The 20,003-nt window shown below is 57.9% G+C and overlaps 6 protein-coding genes across 6 annotated transcripts; 1 reads left to right on the forward strand and 5 right to left on the reverse strand.

The window, feature by feature from the left end:
• Positions 1–6: 6 nt before the first annotated feature.
• Positions 7–2,439, reverse strand: ACA1_088790 (uncharacterized protein; the record flags this gene model as incomplete). The annotated part of the gene is made up of 6 exons (XM_004338598.1): positions 7–78; positions 167–326; positions 357–1,816; positions 1,888–2,007; positions 2,096–2,215; positions 2,284–2,439. 6 exons carry the CDS (start codon positions 2,437–2,439, stop codon positions 7–9), a joined length of 2,088 nt encoding a protein of 695 aa, XP_004338646.1.
• An 84-nt stretch (positions 2,440–2,523) lies between these two features.
• ACA1_088800 (uncharacterized protein) lies at positions 2,524–4,282 on the reverse strand (the record flags this gene model as incomplete). The annotated part of the gene is made up of 7 exons (XM_004338599.1): positions 2,524–2,568; positions 2,589–2,999; positions 3,108–3,308; positions 3,379–3,429; positions 3,494–3,625; positions 3,699–3,874; positions 3,994–4,282. The coding sequence occupies 7 exons, from the start codon at positions 4,280–4,282 to the stop codon at positions 2,524–2,526; spliced, it is 1,305 nt and encodes a 434-aa protein (XP_004338647.1).
• Positions 4,283–4,798: 516 nt separating this feature from the next.
• ACA1_088810 (ABC transporter, ATPbinding domain containing protein) lies at positions 4,799–7,887 on the forward strand (the record flags this gene model as incomplete). Its single annotated transcript, XM_004338600.1, has 12 exons — positions 4,799–4,832; positions 4,928–5,185; positions 5,277–5,407; positions 5,500–5,622; positions 5,713–5,845; positions 5,937–6,107; positions 6,195–6,613; positions 6,715–6,835; positions 6,992–7,187; positions 7,266–7,429; positions 7,531–7,644; positions 7,754–7,887. The coding sequence occupies 12 exons, from the start codon at positions 4,799–4,801 to the stop codon at positions 7,885–7,887; spliced, it is 1,998 nt and encodes a 665-aa protein (XP_004338648.1).
• Positions 7,888–8,009: 122 nt separating this feature from the next.
• Positions 8,010–12,837, reverse strand: ACA1_088820 (nicotinamide nucleotide transhydrogenase, putative; the record flags this gene model as incomplete). Its single annotated transcript, XM_004338601.1, has 21 exons — positions 8,010–8,151; positions 8,224–8,345; positions 8,408–8,502; positions 8,576–8,686; positions 8,754–8,834; positions 8,905–9,066; positions 9,139–9,276; positions 9,348–9,465; positions 9,537–9,705; positions 9,770–9,851; positions 9,929–10,062; positions 10,129–10,313; positions 10,379–10,564; positions 10,639–10,715; positions 10,780–10,939; positions 11,128–11,439; positions 11,512–11,583; positions 11,650–11,781; positions 11,848–11,970; positions 12,057–12,115; positions 12,219–12,837. 21 exons carry the CDS (start codon positions 12,835–12,837, stop codon positions 8,010–8,012), a joined length of 3,279 nt encoding a protein of 1,092 aa, XP_004338649.1.
• A 414-nt stretch (positions 12,838–13,251) lies between these two features.
• Positions 13,252–14,519, reverse strand: ACA1_088830 (isochorismatase family superfamily protein; the record flags this gene model as incomplete). The annotated part of the gene is made up of 4 exons (XM_004338602.1): positions 13,252–13,809; positions 13,897–14,064; positions 14,183–14,341; positions 14,406–14,519. 4 exons carry the CDS (start codon positions 14,517–14,519, stop codon positions 13,252–13,254), a joined length of 999 nt encoding a protein of 332 aa, XP_004338650.1.
• A 535-nt stretch (positions 14,520–15,054) lies between these two features.
• ACA1_088840 (zinc finger, C3HC4 type (RING finger) domain containing protein) lies at positions 15,055–19,405 on the reverse strand (the record flags this gene model as incomplete). Its single annotated transcript, XM_004338603.1, has 20 exons — positions 15,055–15,145; positions 15,226–15,338; positions 15,431–15,619; positions 15,687–15,858; positions 15,933–16,015; positions 16,083–16,200; positions 16,276–16,367; positions 16,555–16,714; positions 16,779–16,846; positions 16,918–17,058; positions 17,158–17,295; positions 17,378–17,551; positions 17,619–17,756; positions 17,835–17,957; positions 18,040–18,137; positions 18,222–18,353; positions 18,448–18,771; positions 18,835–18,904; positions 18,989–19,150; positions 19,247–19,405. The coding sequence occupies 20 exons, from the start codon at positions 19,403–19,405 to the stop codon at positions 15,055–15,057; spliced, it is 2,745 nt and encodes a 914-aa protein (XP_004338651.1).
• Between the last annotated feature and the right edge of the window lie 598 nt (positions 19,406–20,003).

Raw genomic sequence — 20,003 nt, forward strand, 5'->3', positions numbered from 1 at the left:
CAGTTGTCACTTGCGAAGGCCATGTTGAGGTGTCAACAGTCCAAAGGTCTCCATCAACTTTGTGACTATCATGGAACCCTGCACGGCGATCTGCGCGGCGCATAGCACGCTGTGAGGGACTGCAGAGAGGGATGAAGTTGACGAGAGGGAGGGGTGAGAGCGGAACCATGTGATTGTCGCGGGTGGTGTAGGTGAGATATTCGACCCCAAACTGCTGCAGCATCGGCTCCAAGCTGACTAAGGCGCTGGGCGACACCGCGTAGACCAGTCGGGTATTTGTAGCGGCCAAACAGCCACTGTAGCCATTGCCCCACTTATCAGCCGAACTTGCCGCTGCCAACCCCAAGAGGAAGTACCTTAAATAGACCAGGACGTCATCTATGCGTTGGAAGCTGACGCACGTGATGATCCTGTTGATCGTGTCGACATGGGTCCATGACTCGTACAACCACTCTAGGCTCGGAACGAGCTCCTGAACAAGGTGATGTTGCTCCGAGGCAAAGAATCCCATCGTCTTGACGAATGTCGGGACTAGGCTGCCGGCGTAGCACCACACCTCGAGCTGCGCCCACTCCTCGTCCTCGTGGCCGCAGTTGCTGAGGTACGTGACGTCCTGCTCGTTGCCCTCTTTTTCTTTCTCCTCCTCTTCTTCGTTGTCACCATTGTCTTCGCCATCGTCGTTCGAGACGAGCGATTGAGTGACCACCGCAACGATGTCGAGCCGAGCCAGGTGCCGTCGGGCGAAGTCCGCAAACCCGTCGGCCAGCTCGGGCGACAGGTAGTGGGGCAGCACGCGGCACTCTATCTTGTTGACCAGGTGCTCGACCACGTCGAGTTCCTCGGACGGGCCGGTAACCACGATGGCGCCCTTCTTGAGCGGCCGCACCCTGAGCTGTCTGTAGTTGACGTGAATGTGCTCCTTGAAGAACAGGGCGCGGCCGGAGGTGAGGGTCAGCTGCTGCGGGGCTGCGGCCTTTTGAGCCTGCCCCCCGCCTGCGGTCGAGACGGGCTTCATGTCCTCGATGCAGGCCTTGGCCGCCTCGCGCGGGCCGAACACAGTGACCTCCCCCCGCTTGGCGTCGTATTCGATCAGCACGCCATAGGCTTTGGTCAGCTGAGCCACCTGAACGCGCTTGAACTGGTTGGCGTTGAGCTGGAGGTTCGCGACCGTGAGCTTGGCCATGTAGTGGCTGGGCCGCTGGCTCAGCGCCTCGACCTTGGCGCTGTCGCTGCCCATCATGTGGACCACCAGCCTACCGCCGGGCTGCCTGGCCGTAAATACGGCGACCTCCGGATCGGTCTGGCCCAGCTCCTTTATCTTGGCGTAGAGCAGGGTACTGAACCTGGTCTCGCTCGAGCTGAAGCTCGACTGCCTCCGCGTGGCCTTGGCCAGGAGGCTCTCGATGGCGCTCATCGCCCTGTCGACGCTGGCTTTGGCCGAGCCCTTGACCTCGACCACCGGCTCCATGGCCTTGACCTTTTCCGTGGCGGCGGCTTTCTTGTCGACATGCTTTGCGACTCCGCGGCCGGCGGCCTTGGCAGGGCAGCCTCGTCCCCGTCCCGCCTGGCCTCGGCCCGCAGCCGCGGCTTGACTTGCTGCGCCTCTTCCACCCCGACCGCGCCCGCGACCACTCGGAGCAGTGGGGCCGGCCTCGGGCGACGACGGGGAGGTTCCGCCCAGGCGGACGGCGATGACGACCGCGTGCTGGTCCTGCAGCTGCTTGAGCGCGCCGCGGCTCTTGCGCAGGAAGTGCATCTCGACCAGGTCCTGCAGGCGCTTCTCTCGAACGACCACGCTCGGATCGAAAACAGCCAGCTGCGACAGCGCACAGTGAGCAGGCTGTACGATCGCGCGGAGGGTTGGAGGTGGGTCTAGGCCAATCATACCTGTTTGCCCACAACATCGATAGAGCCGGCCTTGAGAAGTCTTTTCAGGCAAGCTTCGGTGGACACCGGGACGTGAATCGCGTCCGGACCGATGTAGATCCGCCCAAGCCGGCCAGCATTCTAGCGTGTGCGGTGGTGTGCATGCGGGTGGGTGCTCGCGTAGTTAGCAACAACAAAATTCATGAACTGGCGCCAGAGGGAATAGTACCAGCTGGCCGAATGCGCGGATGATGGCCTGGGACACCTGGCCCTTTGGAACCGCGGTCAGGGAGGGTCTGAGCCCCACCTTGATCAGCGGCACCTCGCCCTCGTGGCGCTCCACATTAATCTGCCCACCAACCAGGCACTTCGTGAGCACTCGATATTGGTGTGACAGTGCAGGGCGCTGGGTCATACCGTGACGCCATCCGGCACGAAGGGCTTGGCGAGAGCCCTGTCGGCCTGCTCGCTCGTCACTTCGGCGTACGCCCGCTGTCCGCGGATGGTAAGGAAGATCTCGGCGTTGGCCTGGCAGTGCTGGCCCAGCTTCTTTCCCAGGTCGTCGATGCCCATGTTGACGACCGGGTGCAGCACCAGAGCCACTACCGGCTGCTCTCCCTGCTGCTTTTTATTTTTCTTTTTATCCGCCTTTGCCTCCTAGTCCGTCGAAAGAGAAGGTGAGTGCTGGCTCCACTTCTGGGCCTTTGGGGGCATCCACGTACCTTGGAGGCGGCTGGCGACTTGGCGCTCCCGGGCAAGACCTCGGCCGCCCCTGTCTTGGTTCCGCCCAAGGCCTTGGCCGACAAATGTTTGGCCGAAGGTTTGGCGGGCGAGGCTGGAGGAGTCTGGCCCTTGGCTGCGGCCTTGGAGCTGGTTGGCCCTGGCCCGCTCTTGGGTGACGCGGCGGTCCCAGTGGTGCTGGTGGTGGTGAGGTGCCTCAACCGAAGCAGCTGGGTCATGGCCTCGGCACTGCGCAGGTGCAGTACCGCGCACAGCGGGTCCACCTGCGTCAATCCTACGATCTCCTTGTCGGGGATGTGGTGGCGGAGCGCTGTGCGCAAGGCGGGGCCGACAAGGTTCGGCAACGGCAGGCGCAGCCGAAGCCTATAGGGCGTAAAGGGCAGGATATCAATCTGAAATTGGGCATGGCCACAGTTAGGTCGGCGCAGCACACGACACATCAAAAAGGCGCGACGCATAGGAAAGAAGACTCAACGTGCCTTGGCTCTGCTGATGGTGACGGTCTTGTCCTGCACTTCAGCGAGCTGCTTGGCAGTGACCTGGATGACGACCACCCTCTTGTTGCCACCGTCGTATCCGATCTTGGTCTGGGCCAAGTCGTGGTGCTCGTTGCCCCACGCCGCCGCGACCACATCCAGCTCGATGTCCCTGGGCAGATACAGCACCACGGCCGGCTCCTCCTCCGCCTTGGCCAGTGCGACCTGTCGACGCAGATGGGTAAGCTGCCACTGATCTCGACTGGAGTGGAAGAATAAAGAACGAAGAAAGAACGAAACGCGCCTTCTCTTTCTGGATGACCAGGTTGCCCAGCTCTAGCAGGCTCTGCCGATCGGCTTCAGACCACCATCGCCGTGGGACCGAGTGGTCGGACGCTGGAGTTTGGAACATTAAAGTCCTGCACCTTGAGGGCTAGCGCAACCACAGCGGGAGTGACACCCACGGGCACGCCCCTCAGCAACACCCGAGGCCGCCCAGCTCCAGCACGCTCGGAGCCAAACGGCCAGCCTTCGACCACAATCTGGCGGGGGCGTGGGCGTAAGGTGGTGGATAGGAGTTATACTGGTGGTACTCAAGCGAGTAACATGAGGTACCTTGGGCTCGGAGTCATAGGCGTAGTCGCCCACCCTGTCGGCCTTGGCAGCGCGCCACAGGACCAACAGCGACTCCCTGGCCTTTAGCGTATCGATGTTTGCGTAGTCGTGGAGAGCCCCGAGAACGCAAACAGCAGAGTCCCTTCCCTGCTTGATCAGCTCCCAGTTCGTTTTCTCTAGGTCGTCACCCACAAAGGCTCGTAGATGAGGAAGAACGAAGCGTTGTCGGGGGAGTAAAGAACGAAAGCGAGCGAGGAGAAAGAGAAGCGCGAAAAAGAAGCGATACACTACGTACGGGAGTGGTGGAAGCGATTGAGCAGTGTCTTGATGAACTTGAAGTGGGCCGCGACAACGGGCGAGCCCTCGAGGTGGACCACCGCGCTCGCGGGGCTCTTCCCCGTGCCTGCCGAATCGTCCCACTTCAGGTGGAGCACGTTCAGCATGGTTCGCACGTCGGTCGACTTCTCGCCCAGCCCAGGGGTTTGGTCGAAGAAAGCGGAGAGCGCCGAACGCAATACATCTTCAAGCCGCGCGAAGAACGCGTTGAGCGAGCTATTATCGTACGATGAAGCATCCTTCTCCATCTTCTTCTTTCTCGCAGGAGAAAGAAAGAAGGGGTGGTGTGGTGCCACTGCGTCGCAAGCGCAAACTAGAAAAGGGTGTCACAGTTTTTCATTCGACGTGCTGTTATCTGGTTGGTTACAACCGTTGCCACCCAATCCCTGGACACCAGTTCACAGCGCCGAGGACGCACGCTGGAGGTACCTCCCTTGAGTAAAGTGTGCTGCCGGCGGCCTTCACCTTGGCCCGGTCGTCTGTCCGGGGAGCTGGGAGCGGCCAGCACTGATTCAGACCCAGTATCAGTACTCGTTGGGCGCTATTTGGCTGCTCCGCCTTTTTAGCCACTCGCGGCTCTCCGCAACTCAGACTGGCCGCTCTGGCTCGCCTTCACGCTCAACGCAAGTTAGTTGTGAGTGAGCACAGAACGAGCCAGGCCCCTCGTTTGCAGAGTGAGAAAGAGCAGAGGATGCGCAAGCACGCGGCGGCGATACCGCGTCTCGAAGATGAAGCCGGGGCGGAGGGCGCCTGGACGAAAGATGATGAACGCAGGGAGCGAGAGCGACTTCTGCCGACGTCCTCCACCTCCTCTACCACCACCAACGGTTTGCTGAGCCTGGGCCGGAGGAAGAATACCTCTTCGCCATTGTCATCTTCGTTCGATTCATCAGAATCTCAATCTTCATCTTCATCATTGGCGTGGGGCGCTGAGGTGAGGGTCGAAGATGTGAGAGCCTGGTGGTGGCCCATCAAGCTGCCACTCGTGAGCGGCGGCAACAACGCGGCGGTGGTCACGAATGAAAGAGAGATTTATGGCGAAGTCGAGGTGGAGGGAGATGGCGACCACGCTGGGCGAAGGAAGTGGCTGCTGCGCGGTATCAAGGCACGAGCGCAGCCGGGCCGGCTACTGGCCATCCTGGGACCCTCCGGTGCGACCGCACACGCACACGCATACCCCACACGCCGCGTTTCTTACCTCGCGGCGCGTTGTGTCGTGTGTGTCGTTTGCGGTGAGCGCAGGGAGCGGGAAGACGACCCTGTTGAACGTGATGGCGGGGAGAGTGGAGCACGGGTCGTCGATGGGCCTGCTCACTCGCCTGGGGGTGGAGGGCGGTGTCCTCTACAACGACATCGCTCTCGCACCACAAGAGGTACCGCCGCACACGCACACGCACACGCACACGCACACGCACGCACACGCACACGCACACGCACACTAACGCGATCAATGTAGGCCAGGCAGGTGGTGGGCTACGTGCTGCAGCACGACCACCTGCTGCCGCACCTCACCGTGCGCGAGACCCTGCGATACGCCGGCTACCTGCGACTGCCGCCGAGCCTGACCCGGCAACGAAAGCTGCAAATCGTACTACGCTCGCCTGATCGCACGTTGTTGTGCGTGTGTGCGGTCGTGCGTGTGTCGTGCGGTACTCATGCGCTACGTGTGGTGGTGCAGGTGGAGGAGGTGATCATGGAGCTGGGCCTGAAAGACTGCGCCAACCGTCGAGTCGGCGGCGATGGCGCACACGGCATCTCGGGCGGCGAACGGCGGCGCGTATCCATCGGCATTCAGGCAAGCCATGCCCCCCGTACATTCCTTGCATTCTCTCCTTTATATCTAACTTTTCCCTGCGCACATGTCGCCTTGCGTTGCTATGTGACAGATGCTCACCGACCCAGGCGTGCTGTTCTTGGATGAGCCGACGTCGGGCTTGGACAGCTACACGGCCAACAAGCTGGTGTCGACACTGGCCGACCTCGCGCACCAGGGCCGCACCATCGTGTGCACCATCCACCAGCCGCGCTCCGACATTTTCCAACTCTTTGATGACGTCATGCTGCTCTCTAAAGGTTCGACCTCCCCCGCCAAGCTGCGCTATATCTCGCATTCCCTTTGACACCGCACACGCACGACCGCACACGCACGACCGCACACAGGGCATCAGGTGTACTACGGACCGGCGCAGTCGATGCTGGACTATTTCCAGCGCTTGGGCTACGTGTGCCCGACGCACACGAACCCGGCCGACTACGCGCTCGATCTGATCGCAATCGACCTGCGCTCGCCCGAGGTCGAGCGCGCGTCGTACAAGCGGCTGGCCAAGCTCACCGCCCAGTACCGCGACGCGCAGCAACAGCAGCTACAGCAACAGCGGGACCTGCTCGACCCGGGCACCGCGCAGGCGGCGCACAGCAAGGAGGCGCGGGACCACATCTTCAACCAGATGAAGCAGCAGCACGTCAACGTCGTCGTGCAGATGCTGGTGCTCGTGGCCAGAGCGTTCAAGAACATCGTGCGCGACAAGATGGTGATCATGGTCCGGCTCATCGAAGCGCTGCTGATGGGCGTGTGCGTGGTATGCGCACTTTTCCCCCCGATGGGCTTGTTGCCCCCCCCGCCCACGCGACCGCACTCACACATGCGCGTGCGGTGGTGCGTGTGCGGTGTGCGGTGTAGGGCGGCATATTCTATCAAATGGATACCGACAACGTCGCATCCCTTCGCAGTCGGTCCGCCGCGCTGTACGCCATCGTTTCGCTTCAGCCCTACTTGATCATGCTCGCCACCATCGTACAATGTACGCAACACACAACACACAACACACACCGCACACAAGCACACAAGCACACAAGCACACAAGCACACAAGCACACACGCACACACACACACACACACACACACACACACACACACACAGCACACGCGCTAAATCTGGGATGATTGGTGAATGCAGACGAGAGCGAGCTCAAGGTGTTCAGTCGCGAGTATTTCGACAACATGGTGGGCGTGGTGCCCTACTTCATGTCCATGCTGCTGACCTCCCTCCCGTTCTCCGCCGTCCTCCCGTCCGTCTTCTGCGCCATCGTCTACTGGATGGCCGGGCTACGGCCCGAGTGGGAGGCCTTCCTCTGGTTCCTACTCATCATGACGTACGCCACACCCTCTCCCACGCCAGCTGTACGCAGAGCGCTGACGCACGACGCACGACACACACGTAATGAATGTAGGGTGATGCAATACGTGGGTGAGGCGCTGGGCTATTCCTGCATCGCCCTGATCCGCAGCTTTGGGCCGGCCTCGCTTGCAGGCAACTCCTTCGCCACGTTCTGGACCGTCACTGCAGGCTTCTTGCTCAACCCGATCTCATTCCCCATCTACCTACGCTACATCGGTACGTCCCACTGCGCTCTCCGCGGCGAGACGCAACACGCGCAGCTTTCAGGACGCTGTGCGCGGAAACGCGTGTGTCTCATCGTTCATCCATAAACGCAGGCTACACCTCCCCCTTCCAGTACGCCTACGCCGCGCTGGCCGTGGTCGAATACAAGGACAACGAATACGACTGCCCCTACCCGCCGGAGAACCCCCTCTGCCTCTACTTTGACGGTACAACCGTCGACAAACCCACGTCGTCGTTCCCGTGTTAACACGTCTCATGGTGTCGCTGTGCGTGTGCGTGTGCGTGTGCGTGTGCGTGTGCTGTGTATGCGTGCAGGAAACTACATCCTGTCGCAGCAGAACCTGATCTTCGATACCCTGCGACCGAACCTGCTCATCGTGGGCGCGATGGCCATCGGCTTCCGCATCATCGCCCTCCTCATCCTCGTCCTCTTCAAGCGAAAACCATGAACTGAACAAGGAGGCGTTGCGGTTTTATGCCTCTTCACGCTTTCTTTCTGGCGGAGATAGAAGAACAGAAGAAGAGACCTGTACAGCAGAATGTGTACACGCACGCTCGGGCGGCACCAGCTTTACTCGCGGTCGACGTTGTAGTGGAGGGCGATCTTGGCGAGAAGAGCGTCACACGTCTTCTTGGCGTCACCGAAGAGCATCGACGTGTTGGGCTTGTAGAACACCGGGTTGGGCACGTCCGCGTAGCCACCGGCGAGTGACCTTTTTGGTGATGAAGCCAAAGTGAGTGAACGCACACGCCGTGAGTAGGCGGGAAACCGGGAGAGGGAGTACCTCTTCATGACGATGACGTTCTTGGCCTTCCACACTTGAAGCACGGGCATACCGGCGATGAGGGAGTTGGGGTCCTCCTCGGCCGCCGAGTTGACGGTGTCATTGGCACCGATCACCAGAGCCTTGCGCGTCACTCAGTAAGACGCACGACACGACACACACGACACAGGGACAGAAACCGCACCAGATCCGTCTTGGGGAAGTCTTCGTTGATCTCCTCCATCTCGTGCACGATGTCGTAGGGAATGGAGGCCTCGGCCAGGAGCACGTTGAGTTGGCCTCCACGTAATAGGAACGACTATATTAGTTCGACACACTAAATCACAAATGTGATCACTGAAGGCATAAATACCAGGCATGCGGCCAGCGACGGGGTGGATGCCGAAGCGGACGTTGACGTTGTTCTCCCGCAGCAGCTTGGTGATTTCAGCAATGGCGTACTGGGCCTTGGCCACGGCCATGCCTACAGGTGGTTTGATGTTAGCACAGCGCATTACAACGTTCTACTCCTCTGCGGTGGATCAACGAACCGTAACCGGGAGTGATGATGACGCTCTTGGCGTTGGTGAGCATTTCCACCGCCTCGTCAACGTTGCACTCCTGCACCGTGCCTGCATACGCACGAAGGAAGGTGAGTTGCCAGGTCGCGGGGTCCAACGTGGGCACAGACACTGGGCGTACCAGAGAGCTGTGTCTGCGGAGCGGTGCTGATGCCGTAGCCGCCAAAGATGACGGACAGCAGGGGCCTGTTCATGGCCTTGCACATGATGTACGACAGGATGGCGCCCGACGAACCGACCAGCGCGCCCACAATGGTCAACAAGTCGTTGCCCATCATGAAGCCTGTGCGATTGAGAATAAATGGTTGTGAGCACTTACAGGGAAGAGCAAGCCACGATGACGGTATGGGGAGACCTTCAGCGCACAAGGCCCAGCCGCTGTAGCTGTTGAGCACGGTGATGACGACGGGCATGTCGGCGCCTCCAATGGAAGCGGTGGCGTGGGCTCCCAACGCAAACGACGAAATAGTTGAGTAGGCCAGATAGCCCAGACCTGCAATAGGGGTGGGGGTTGGAGATCTTAAGGCGGTGATTCGAATGAGGCTGGTAAGAAGCGCTGCGTACCGGCAATCGGGTCGGCAGTAGACATGAATCCAGCAAACGCGCCCACATTCGAGAGGGCAAGGCCGGCGTTGAGCACGTTGCGCCCGGGAAGCTGCAGCGGCTTGGAGTTGAGAAGACCCTGGTGTAAGGATGATGAGTTGGAGCGGTTAGCGACATTCGGGCAAATAATGCGAAGCGAGGCAGCAGTACCTGGAGCTTAGCAAAGGCAGTGAGCGAGCCCGTGAAGGTCACGCCGCCGATAAAGGTGCCCAGGAAGATGGCCCCCTTCTCTACGTTGCCCATGGGGTCCATGGCAAAGGTGTCGTAGTCCAGCATGTACTGCGCCACCGAGACAGCCACAGCCGCCAGACCGACCAAACTGAATGCGCACAGTAGGGATGAGCGTCGTTCAGAGGCAGAAACCAAGCGCTGTGGGTGCGGACCTGTGGAAGCCAGCCACCAGCTGAGGCAAGTCGGTAATGGCGACCTTCTTCGAGATGGCCAAGCCCGTGGCACCGCCGAGACCTAAGGGTGCAGGGTGACCCTTAATGTGAGACTAAGTTGTCGCAGCACGTGCAGTGGAGGTTGAGCGCGGGCGTTACCAGAGATGAGCGCCATCTGGGCAAGCACTTCAGGCGATGGCGCAATGTGGCTCAGCGTGGCTGCTACGCCAATGGCCACACCAACTTGGCCAAGGGTGTTGCCCAACCTGGCAGTCTTTTGGTTGGACAAGCACCTGTACAGACAAGATGACATTTAGAGTGATTGAGACTGAGCAATGCTACACCCAAAGGGGACTTACGCAAGGGCGCCGATGCAGGAACCGGCGGAGACGAGGCCGGCAAGAGAGTGGAGGGACTGGGGTCCGTAGATTGACTGCGCCGCGAGAGCTCCGCCAATGAAGAGGCCGGTGGGGATAGTATACAAGTAGCCGTAGTCCTTGGGGTCGCCCTCCCTCTTGAACATGTCCAGCATCCTACCAGTGACCTGCAGGCATTGGCGACGTTAATGATCGATCAAGGCGTCGCACTAACATGCGACTGCGAGTGCACCTTGAATCCGCCGAATACGTTGACGGCGGACATGTACACGGCGCTGGCGGCTAGAAGGCTGGGCATGTCGTCGGGCAAGTAGCCTCCGCCCATGAGATGCAATCCACCAATGCCCACAACGCCAGACACGGCGTTGGTGACCGACATCAAAGGCGAGTGGAGAGCCGGGGTCACTCCCCAGACGACCTGTGCGATTGGTTGAGCGAGTTCCTAGGGACCACGTTGCACGAGAGGGGGAGAGGGAGGGGGGGGGGGCAAACCTGATAGCCCACAATCGAAGCCAGTGCAAACGTCGTCAGGGCAGTGTCAAAGCCCGGCGGCGAAAAGGTGCCCAGCGCTGATGAGTAAGAGGTGAATATGAGTGCAGTGCAGCTTTGGGCATGCACGGGTCAAATTCGAACCTAGCGCAGCAGTGAAGGCGGCCGATGTCATAGTGATGTTCTTGAGTGCGGCCTTGTACGGATCCTGCACTAGCTCTTCCTTCTTTAGCTCCTTAACAGCTTGGTCTGCTGCCGCGGCCATGGCTTCATGGACGGAGGCAGAGGATAGGTCAGTGAGTAGCTGTGGACACATTGAACCCAACGTGCGTACCTTGCGCGACCGCAGGCTGAGCTGGCTTTGGTGCAGGCCAAACGAGCTGCCCGTTATGAAGAACAATAGAGCCTCTCACGACCTTTGTGTAAATAGCAAGAGATGAGATTGAGGCAACGCGTTTACGGTTAGAGAAAAAGTGAGAGAGTGGGGTCTACCTCGTCCTCGAGATTGATCCCGAAAGCGTTCTTTGTCCCATCGGCGGGCGTCAGAGAGAGCAAGAACTTTGTGATGTTGTTCGAGTAGAGAGTTGACGATTGCGTGGGCAGCTGGCTGGGCAGATCGGTGAGGCCGATGCAAGTTATGTCCTGGAGCACTTGATGATTAGCGCATTCATGCATGTACATGCGGAGAGTGAAGCAAGAACTGACCTTGTAAGTGTAGATCTCTCCTGGCCTGGTCACTTCAATGTTGCCTCCCGTTTCTGCGGCTAAGTCAACTAGAACGGAGCCCGGTTTCATCGCGTCCACCTGCCATCAACATACAGGGTCAACCAACTACCAACTACCAACTAATTAATGGGCTTGAAAGAGCACACAAACCATCGCCTTGGTGATCAGCCTTGGAGCTGGCTTGCCTGGAATGAGAGCCGTAGTGATGACGATATCAACTTCCTGCGGGGGGTATCAAAAGGTGCTTAGGAAGGGACACAAGAAATGAAGCAGGCAAGAGGTGTCCACCTTGAGCTGCTTGGCGAACAGGGCCATCTCTGCTTCGATGAACTCCTTCGACATCTCTTTGGCATACCCGCCGCCTCCTTCCCCCTCTTCCTTGATAAGCACCTCCAGAAACTCGGCACCCAACGATTGCACCTGGGCAGCCGTTTCCGAAAGTGAGATGATGAGCAACATGACGCGGAGCGGGGACGCACAGCGCACCTGTTCTCTAGCAGCCGGTCTCGTGTCGAATGCTCGCACAATCGCGCCCATGCTCCTGGCTGTGGCAACTGCAGACAGGCCAGCTACGCCCGCGCCGATCACCAGCACCTTTGCAGGTGGTACCTGCATTGGACAAGGAGTTGGCCTCTTGAACACCTTGTGGCGGGCTTGGGGGAGAGGAGGAGGGGGGGGGGCAATAGCGAACGGACCTTTCCTGCGGCAGTTATCTGGCCAGTGAAGTATCGACCGAAATGGTTCGCAGCAAGTACTGTCCGAAGCAGCACATGGTGGCTTGGGGTGAGGGAGGCGGCGCCAACGCGGAAGGGAAAACAAAGGAAAGAGAGAAAGGGCGGGAAAGAGTGGAGGCGCACCAACGGATTTGTATCCTGCGATGTTGGCCATGGAGGAGAGAGCGTCGAAGGTCTGGGCGCGCGAGATGCGAGGTATGGCGTCCATCGCGAAGACGTTGAGTCCCTTATTCTGCGCCACCATGCGATCGACGAGATCTCGGTTCTGGGCGGGCCACAGGAATGAGATGAGGGTCGATCGATCCTTCAGCATCTCCACCTCATGCCTCCCGAGTTCCTTGTTCTCCAGCGGTGGCCTCACTTTCAGCACGATGTCGGCCGCAGCGAGGGTCTCGGTCGAATTGGCCGCAATCTCAGCGCCATTGGCGACGTACTCCTCATTGAGGAACTTCGCGTTGAAGCCTGCGTTGTCTTCTATGACTACCTTGAAGCCCTGCTTCGTGAGCAGTCGCGCATTGGCAGGGCTAATCGCTACACGTCGCTCGGTGTGATGTATCTCTTTCGGCACGCCGATCGTGAGCCGCGAGTAGGGCACGCCGCCGTTCGATGCAGACGACACAGCTGACGCCGAGGGCCTTGTCGTGAAGTACGCCCTCCCTGGCACGTAGCTGCCAATCCTCTTGAAGAGCGATAGATTCGGGGAGCTTGCGCCGCCCAAGGGCAGACAGGCTCTGGCCTTCATCTTGTTCCCTTGACAGAGCGCCAAATCTACAGATCCACGCAAGCTCTCTGTTGATCTTAGTCTACACGACGCGCCAAGCATCTATGTGAGCCGAAAACGCATGCAAGAGCCATAACAGTACAACATACAGCTCGCTACTGCTGAACGCCCCTCACCAAGTAGTTTTGGCTCACAAGGTTGGCCTTCTTCTTGAAGCCTTGCGTTGCTGGCGAGCAGTTGTGGTTGTGGTGGTGTAGTGGTGAGTGGTGTATGCACACGCCAGGGTGACTTTTCACACCTCTTGACGAAACGTTCCAATTCGCGGTTCAATTCCACCACCAATCCACGAAGAGCACAAATATTAATAAATGTTTTTATGGCTGTGTTCAAAATTGTACAAAATGTTTGCCGCCGCTGTGCCTTCATGCTCTGCGACTAGTTGGTGCTCAGCGTCCCTCGCTCCCTGCTCTCTTCCACGGCGAGTGCTGGTGAAGATGCAGATGAAGAAGCTGTTCGCCGCCTGTGCGCGGCCTCGAGGTGGTTGTTGTTGTCGCTGTTGTGGTCCTTCTCGTCGAGACTCTTCTCCAGGTCCTGGCTGCTGATGATCTTGACGCCCGCCTGTCGCATCCGCTCGCTCATGGCCTTGATCCCGTCGTTGTCCACCCCCTTGCATCCATCCGACACCACGTAGACGTTGTAGCCCAGCTCTCGACCCTCGAGCGCGGTGAAGGCGACGCAGTAGTCCCACGCGAGGCCGCACAGATAAATGTCCCTGACGCCCTCGGCCCGCAGGATATCGTGCAGGTTGGTCTTGTTGAGCTTGGCATTGTCGTAGAAGGCCGAGTAGCTGTCGACCTTCGAGTTGGTTCCCTTCTTGACGAAGGAGTCTTCGTTCTCCACCTTGAGGTCCTTGTGCAGCTTCCAGCCCCATGTCCCCTCGACACAGTGCACCGGCCACAGCTTCTGCTCCATCTCTGGCAGCTTCTCCGGACCCTAGAATGCAATCGAGTAGGTAAGATGATGACGTTCACTCCCGCAGGTGCGTGTGTGGTGGTGGAGTGAGCAAGGGGAAGAACGGACCTGAAGTATGACCGTATCGAACATCTTGGCTTGCTCAGGCTTGATTGGCGACTTCTCGTGGAACGGATGTTTGCTGGCGTTAGTGATGAAGGAGCAATGGTCTTCTGGGTGGCTGTCTAGAGTCCACACCACCTTTCGCCAATACTCGTGCGCTCGAAGCTTATTGACCTGCAATAGACAGCAAAGTGAGCCTATCACGCTAGCAAGAGAGTTGGCGCACTACTAAGCGTGTGACCAAGAACTTCTAGGGCGGTATTAGTGGACGACTCATAGAGCGGTAACGCACCACAGGAATTACGTCGAGGGCTTCGTGGCCAGACGGGCACGACCTGATGGCCAAGCTGCCCTCGATGAAGTCGTTCTGCAAATCGATGAGCAGGAGCGCAGCCGAAGATCGTTTGTGTGCCTTCTTCATGTGGGCCTTGTCCCCGGACGCGTCGTCTATCTGTGGTCATAAAATCAAATCCTCTGAGCTTGTGTGCGAGCACAAAGTTGAATTGGTTGCGCACCTGAGATGTGTGGGTCTTGAAGTTGCCGGTCTCCATCTTGTAGCCGTGAGGCCTGTCCTGGTAAATTTCCTTTGGTTGCCTCAAATCGCTCTTCTGCGGAGGTACGCTTGTCATGAGCCGCGATGCCACAAGGATCTGTGCGCAAACAGAGTTGCCTTTAGTCCCTTTTGCGATGCGGCGATGGAGGATTTGAAACGCGAGGTTGTAAAAATGAAAACGATGAATGCCAGCTCACGAAGCGCAGACCGCAACGTACGCGATGAGTCGAATCGAGAGTGGATTTTAAGTAGGAATTGGGACCCTCTTATTGGGGAATGCTTCAACCTCTTGTCGATTGCACGAATGGCAAGATCCGCTAATCTTCTCCTTTCTCCTGTTGTTCTCTTTCCTGGTCCTTCGCCCCACGAGTCACAGCCCAGGGTCCTGTCGACACTCCCTAGAATTTCCCCGACAGACAGGCCTCGCGCAGCTCCCGCCCAGCTCCCGTACTCGAGCGTCCAAAAGCCGTCGGCTGAACCGCCCAATCGGCAGCCCAAGGTCCCAACGAGCGCTAGAGAAAAAGCGAACGAAAAGAACCCGCACGCGGCGCCACAGTGTCCACAGTGTTGGGGCAACTCTTTTGTGCTGATGCAGAGCTACAACAGGCTCGCTAGTCTTCTTCGTCTTTCACGTCGTCGAAGCCAAGGTAGATGCTGTGTACATCGTTCTCTCCGAAGGGCTTGGCGCAGCCCGGGCATTTCCTGTGTTGCGCGAGGGGTGTTAGATGCAGGGGGGCTCATCGACAATATAAGTTGGGCTGAGGGGAAGCATCAAGGCGTACCTGTTGCGCAGCTGCAGTCTGCTCTTCACGCACGGGTTGCAGAACACGTGGAAGCAGCGCGTGATGACCGTATCCTTCATGTTGTCGTTGCAGACGGGGCATCGCAGCATTTTCTGTTTTGAGTGAACATGCGTGAGACAGAAGAAGATCAGAGTGCTGGCGAAGGGCAAGAATCGAGCACAAAACACATGAAAGAGGGACGTACCCGGAGCGTGCTGACTTCTTCCTCGAGCAGAGTATCGACCGACCCTCTGGCCGACAGACGCTCAACCTTTCTCTTGAGCGTGTTCCTTTCCTCCATCAGGCGGGAGATCTTGTCCTCTCCTCTTTCAAGCGCGCTGCTCTGTTCGTCCAGCTTCTTCTTGTATTCGGCGAGAGCGGCAGTCGCTTGGTCCTGCAGGCAAAGCGCGGTGAGAGCCGGCCTCTTGAGCGTAGCAAGATTAGCGCAGCGCGTTAGGTACCAGCTTGGCCTTGAACTCCACAAGCTGCTGTGCAGCGTCCCTAGCGGCCCTCTTGTGAGCCTCAATCAGGTTGGTGAACGAGGAGATCTGTTCGTTGGCCTTGATCATCTGTTCCTCGATCATCTTGGCCTTCGTTTCCTCTCGCTTGAGCAGCTCCTTCTGCTGCTCATATCTACATGATCGAGTGTGAAAGGGATGTGAGTCATGTCGCATAAACGATCAAGTTCTTGAGGGGCAAAGGCAAACCTTTCGCCCGCGAGCTTAATTTGGAACTGGAGCTGTTTCGTCTCCTCTCGAAGCTGGTTCTGCAGCTGCTCGGACTTGATCCTCTGTAATCGTGTGAACAAGGAAAGGCTAAGCAAGCGCGGTCAGAGGGCGGTGAATAGCGGGACGTACGTCGGACATGAGCTTGGTGGTGGTCTCGTCCTTGTCGGATAGCTCGTGCAGCAACCTCGTGTTTTGCTCCATTGTGGACTCGAACTCTTTGGAAATGACCTCCATTTCCGACAGATAGCTGCACGAACAACAATCGTTGCACAAATTGTCAGCGACATCAGCAACAGCACAGCCGGCTGCACGAGGAACATACGCCGCGTTCTCCGCTTTGGTCGCGTCGAGTGATTTCTGGAGCTCTCGGATCGATTGGTCTGCTTTGGACAGCAAGCGCGGATAGTCCTTCTCCTGTGGGGGAACGATTCAGCTTGGAGCCACGTCACCGTGTGAGTTAGCCACTGAGACAGGGTACCTTGTCGTGCGAGTGTTGGTGGTGGTGATGCGGGTGGGGCGATGCAGATGAGGATGAGGAAGAGGAAGAGGAAGAGGAAGACGAGGATGAGGACGAGGACGGCCCAGAGGGTGCGGGAGCAACAAGCTTGTTCTTGGGCTCGTATTTGGCGAGGCGAGATTTGAGATAGGTGTTCTCATCGGCCAGCTTGCGCTCATTACGTCGAATCTCATGCAGCTCGCGCTGTTCCCTAGGCAGGCTTTCGGTTATCGATCTCAATTCCCTCTGCGCATCGTCGTGTTTCCTAAGCACGAGAGCATGAAGAGTCAACCCAACAGTCAAAGGCGCGGAGAAAGAAACGCGCTCACCTCTTAAAGTCGTCCATCCCTCGCTGGAGCACCTTGACTTTCTCTTGCAGCTCTGCAACTTCAGGAGCCTGAGAGAAAACGGACTGGAACGTTCAGTAACGCCGGGGAAAAAGGTGGGCGATGAGGAGAGGGAAGCTACCCTTGGCTCGCTGGTGTGAGCTCTCTCAGGCTCCCTGCCTCGTTCCTTGTCCTTCTGTTCCCGGAGCTTTTCGAGCTCTTTTCGCAACTTGGCGCTTTGATCCTGGAGCGTCGCGATCGTCATCTTGAACTCGTTGATCAACTGCATCCGGATGGTTGAGGTGGCGTATTAGGGTGACCGGCGGGCAGTGGCACTGGCAGCACAGTAAGGCAGGACATCATGGTGATGGTGATATATTACCTGCTGGCTCGGGAGTGATGCCTTCTTCTGCTCTAAGCGATAGATAAGGTTGTCTCTCTCGCCTCGTATGCGAGCGAGAGCTGCATCCTTCTCTTTGATCTCCTTCTCCAGCTCCTGCCGTCTGGCTTGTTCGTTTTTCTGCGGTTGAGGGTGATCGATGCGAGCATAGGTAAGAGAGGCGAGATACGAGGAGACACTGACCATCAGACAGGAAACGCACCTGAGCCCGATCCTTCTCCTCCCGCCTCTCCTGCTCTAGAGTAGCAACACTCCTCTGCAGCTGCGAGCACAATCCTCTCTGCGACTCGTAATCCATCACAGCCATCTGCAGATGCGTCTCTAGCATCCTGAAAGCAGGCGATGTGCGGACGACGTGTTCCGGCAGATTGAGCAGCTGCAACCGCAACTGGGTCAGCGCCGGCTCAGCTCCAAGACCATCAAAAGCAGGTGGCAACAAATACCTTGTCATTAAGTTCGTTTAGTTCGTTCTTCAATTCCGCGCGGTCTTGGCGCAGTTTCTGTATCTCCTTCAGCCTGTTCTCTTCCACGGTTCTGGCGTCGGCCAGCTCTTCGCGTATCTTCTGCACCTCCTCTGGAGCCTGGATGTCACAGCAGTCAGGAAATGGAACATTGCCATCGTTGTGTTTGGGTTTTGTTTGACACGTTGGACAGCTTACCTCATGCGAGCCAAGAGAAGGCGATGACGAAGACGAAGACGAAGTGGAAGCAGCTGCAGCAGGGGCCGGTGCATTTGCGGCAGCCGTGGCCGCCTTAGTCTGCGCCTCTTGCAGCGCTTTGTTCTGAAAGGAGGCAAAATGCAAAGCTGAGGTAAGGATCCGCTCTAAAATGCTGACAAACAAAGAACGCTCATCTGATAAGCACCAATCTCTCGATCCTGTTGTGGCACGTCGACAGATCTGCCTTGAAATCTTCGATGTCCATAGTGAGCACCCTTATCTTCTGCTCAGCTTGCACCCAACCTGGTCGCATACGAAGATGGTGAGGCCTGCACCTGTGCTCGTTGCCCCCTTCACTATGAATACAAATCAAAACGGCGCACTCACCTGTCTTGGCGCTCGAATATCCTCTGCTCAGCTCCATGTTCTTGTGTTGCAGCTTGGCGACAAGCTTGTCCAAACCGGCCACCTGCTCGCGCAGCCCATTGCTCTCTTCCACCATCACTCGCTCAAGACTCGCTTCATTGTGGAGGGCAAAATGAGTAGGAAGTCAGGAGATCTGTGCACAACATGCAAGAGTGATCTAGTGGATTAGCGGGGGGGGGGCACTTACCTGCATCTTGAAGTCGTCTGGCCAGGTCGTCGCTCCTTCGCTTCTGCTTCTGCAGCGCGTCACAAACCCTTATGAGGATTTGTTTCGTAAACGAAGATCGTCGCTCGAGCGCGGGGTCAATCCGCTGCTTGAGCAGCAGTTTTTGGTACTCCTCGTCCCTAGCCTCGGCTTCCTCTTCATCAAGCTCCTGCTCATCTTCGTTGCCAAGCTCTTTCTCCTTCTTGATATCTTTTCTTTCTTCCTCGTTCATCAAATCCCCCTCATCGCCCAGCAGCATCTGCAGGAAGCTTCGTTCATCTTCCGGAGGATGGACCCTCCTCGATTCTGTCGGTGAAGAGATTTCGGGTCAGGACAGGAAAGCACTGACACAACGGCAGGCGATGGTACCTTCTCGCAAAATTTCATCCACCGTAGCTGGCTCGATTGTAGCCAGCACAGTGTGCAGGTTTTCATCGAGCTGCACCGATCGAGAACCAGCGTATCATTTAGTTGTTGGCACGCCAGCCCAATCTGATGTAGCAATGGGGGGGGGCTGACGTACCGAACTCCAGTGCTGCGTCACGTAGGCGAGCCCGTTGCTTGATTCCCTTTCCTTAGCCTCAACTGTGCGCAGCTTCGTCCGCAAGGAAGAAATCTCTTCCTTCTTCTCTTTGAGCAGGGTCGAAAGAGACTGATTTTGGTACTGCAGGAGCTCGAGCTCGCTCTATGACCATCGACGTTAAAGAATGCGGTTACTCTCTACCTACCATAGCTTCGTGGCTCGATTTGCCGTGTTCAATCATTCAAGCAATCTGCGCACCTTTTCGCCAGCAGCGCCGAATGTTACTCCATAGCCCACCGCGGCCATGGTGGCGCCGCCACCTCCAGAGCCGCTCGCTTGGAAGGAGCGCTTCTTCGGCGGCGGGTGCGAGGTAGCGGCCGGCGTAGAGGCCGACAGCTTCCTCTTGTTGTTCGACATCTTGATCCAAAAAAGCCGCTGAAAAAGAATGAGAAAACGGCCTTTGCTCATTCTTTATTTTTGGTCCGCTCGGGTGACGACGTTCAGCAGAGACCACAACTCACGAGTGATGGGGCAGTCCAGCTCTTCGTTTCTTTCTTCTCCCCTCGCCAATCTCTCCCGCTTCTCCGCCACTACATTCACAGTTTAACGGCCCTGCTTGATGGTATGCTCCCAGCTTACGACCCGCTCTAGCTCAAGCTCGGCCAAGACGTTTCCCCCTTCCTCATCCCTGATTCGGTCTAATCATCCTACTCGTTGCCTACATCCTCGACCATTGGCCCCACAGCATCACGGTGTTCCCCAATTTCAGGGACTTCGGCATGCGCACCCTCATCGTTGGCAGTTCGAGCATGTTCCACAGTCTCGACGAGTCGGGATGAACCCACCCGTCTGCAAGACCATCAAGTTGGAGGATATGGCCGCAACCTTGGCCTCGTTCCTTGGTGCTGAATTGCATCCCCTCCTGGCCACGCATTCCCCGATTATCCTCGTGCCCTTGTGCACCTGCCATACCGCGCTGATGTCGCATTTGTCGTGGTTTGACGGCGAGTGGAGT

The sequence above is a fragment of the Acanthamoeba castellanii genome (assembly GCF_000313135.1).
Source record: "Acanthamoeba castellanii str. Neff unplaced genomic scaffold scf7180000084639, whole genome shotgun sequence".
Classification (NCBI taxonomy): Eukaryota; Discosea; order Longamoebia; family Acanthamoebidae; genus Acanthamoeba; species Acanthamoeba castellanii.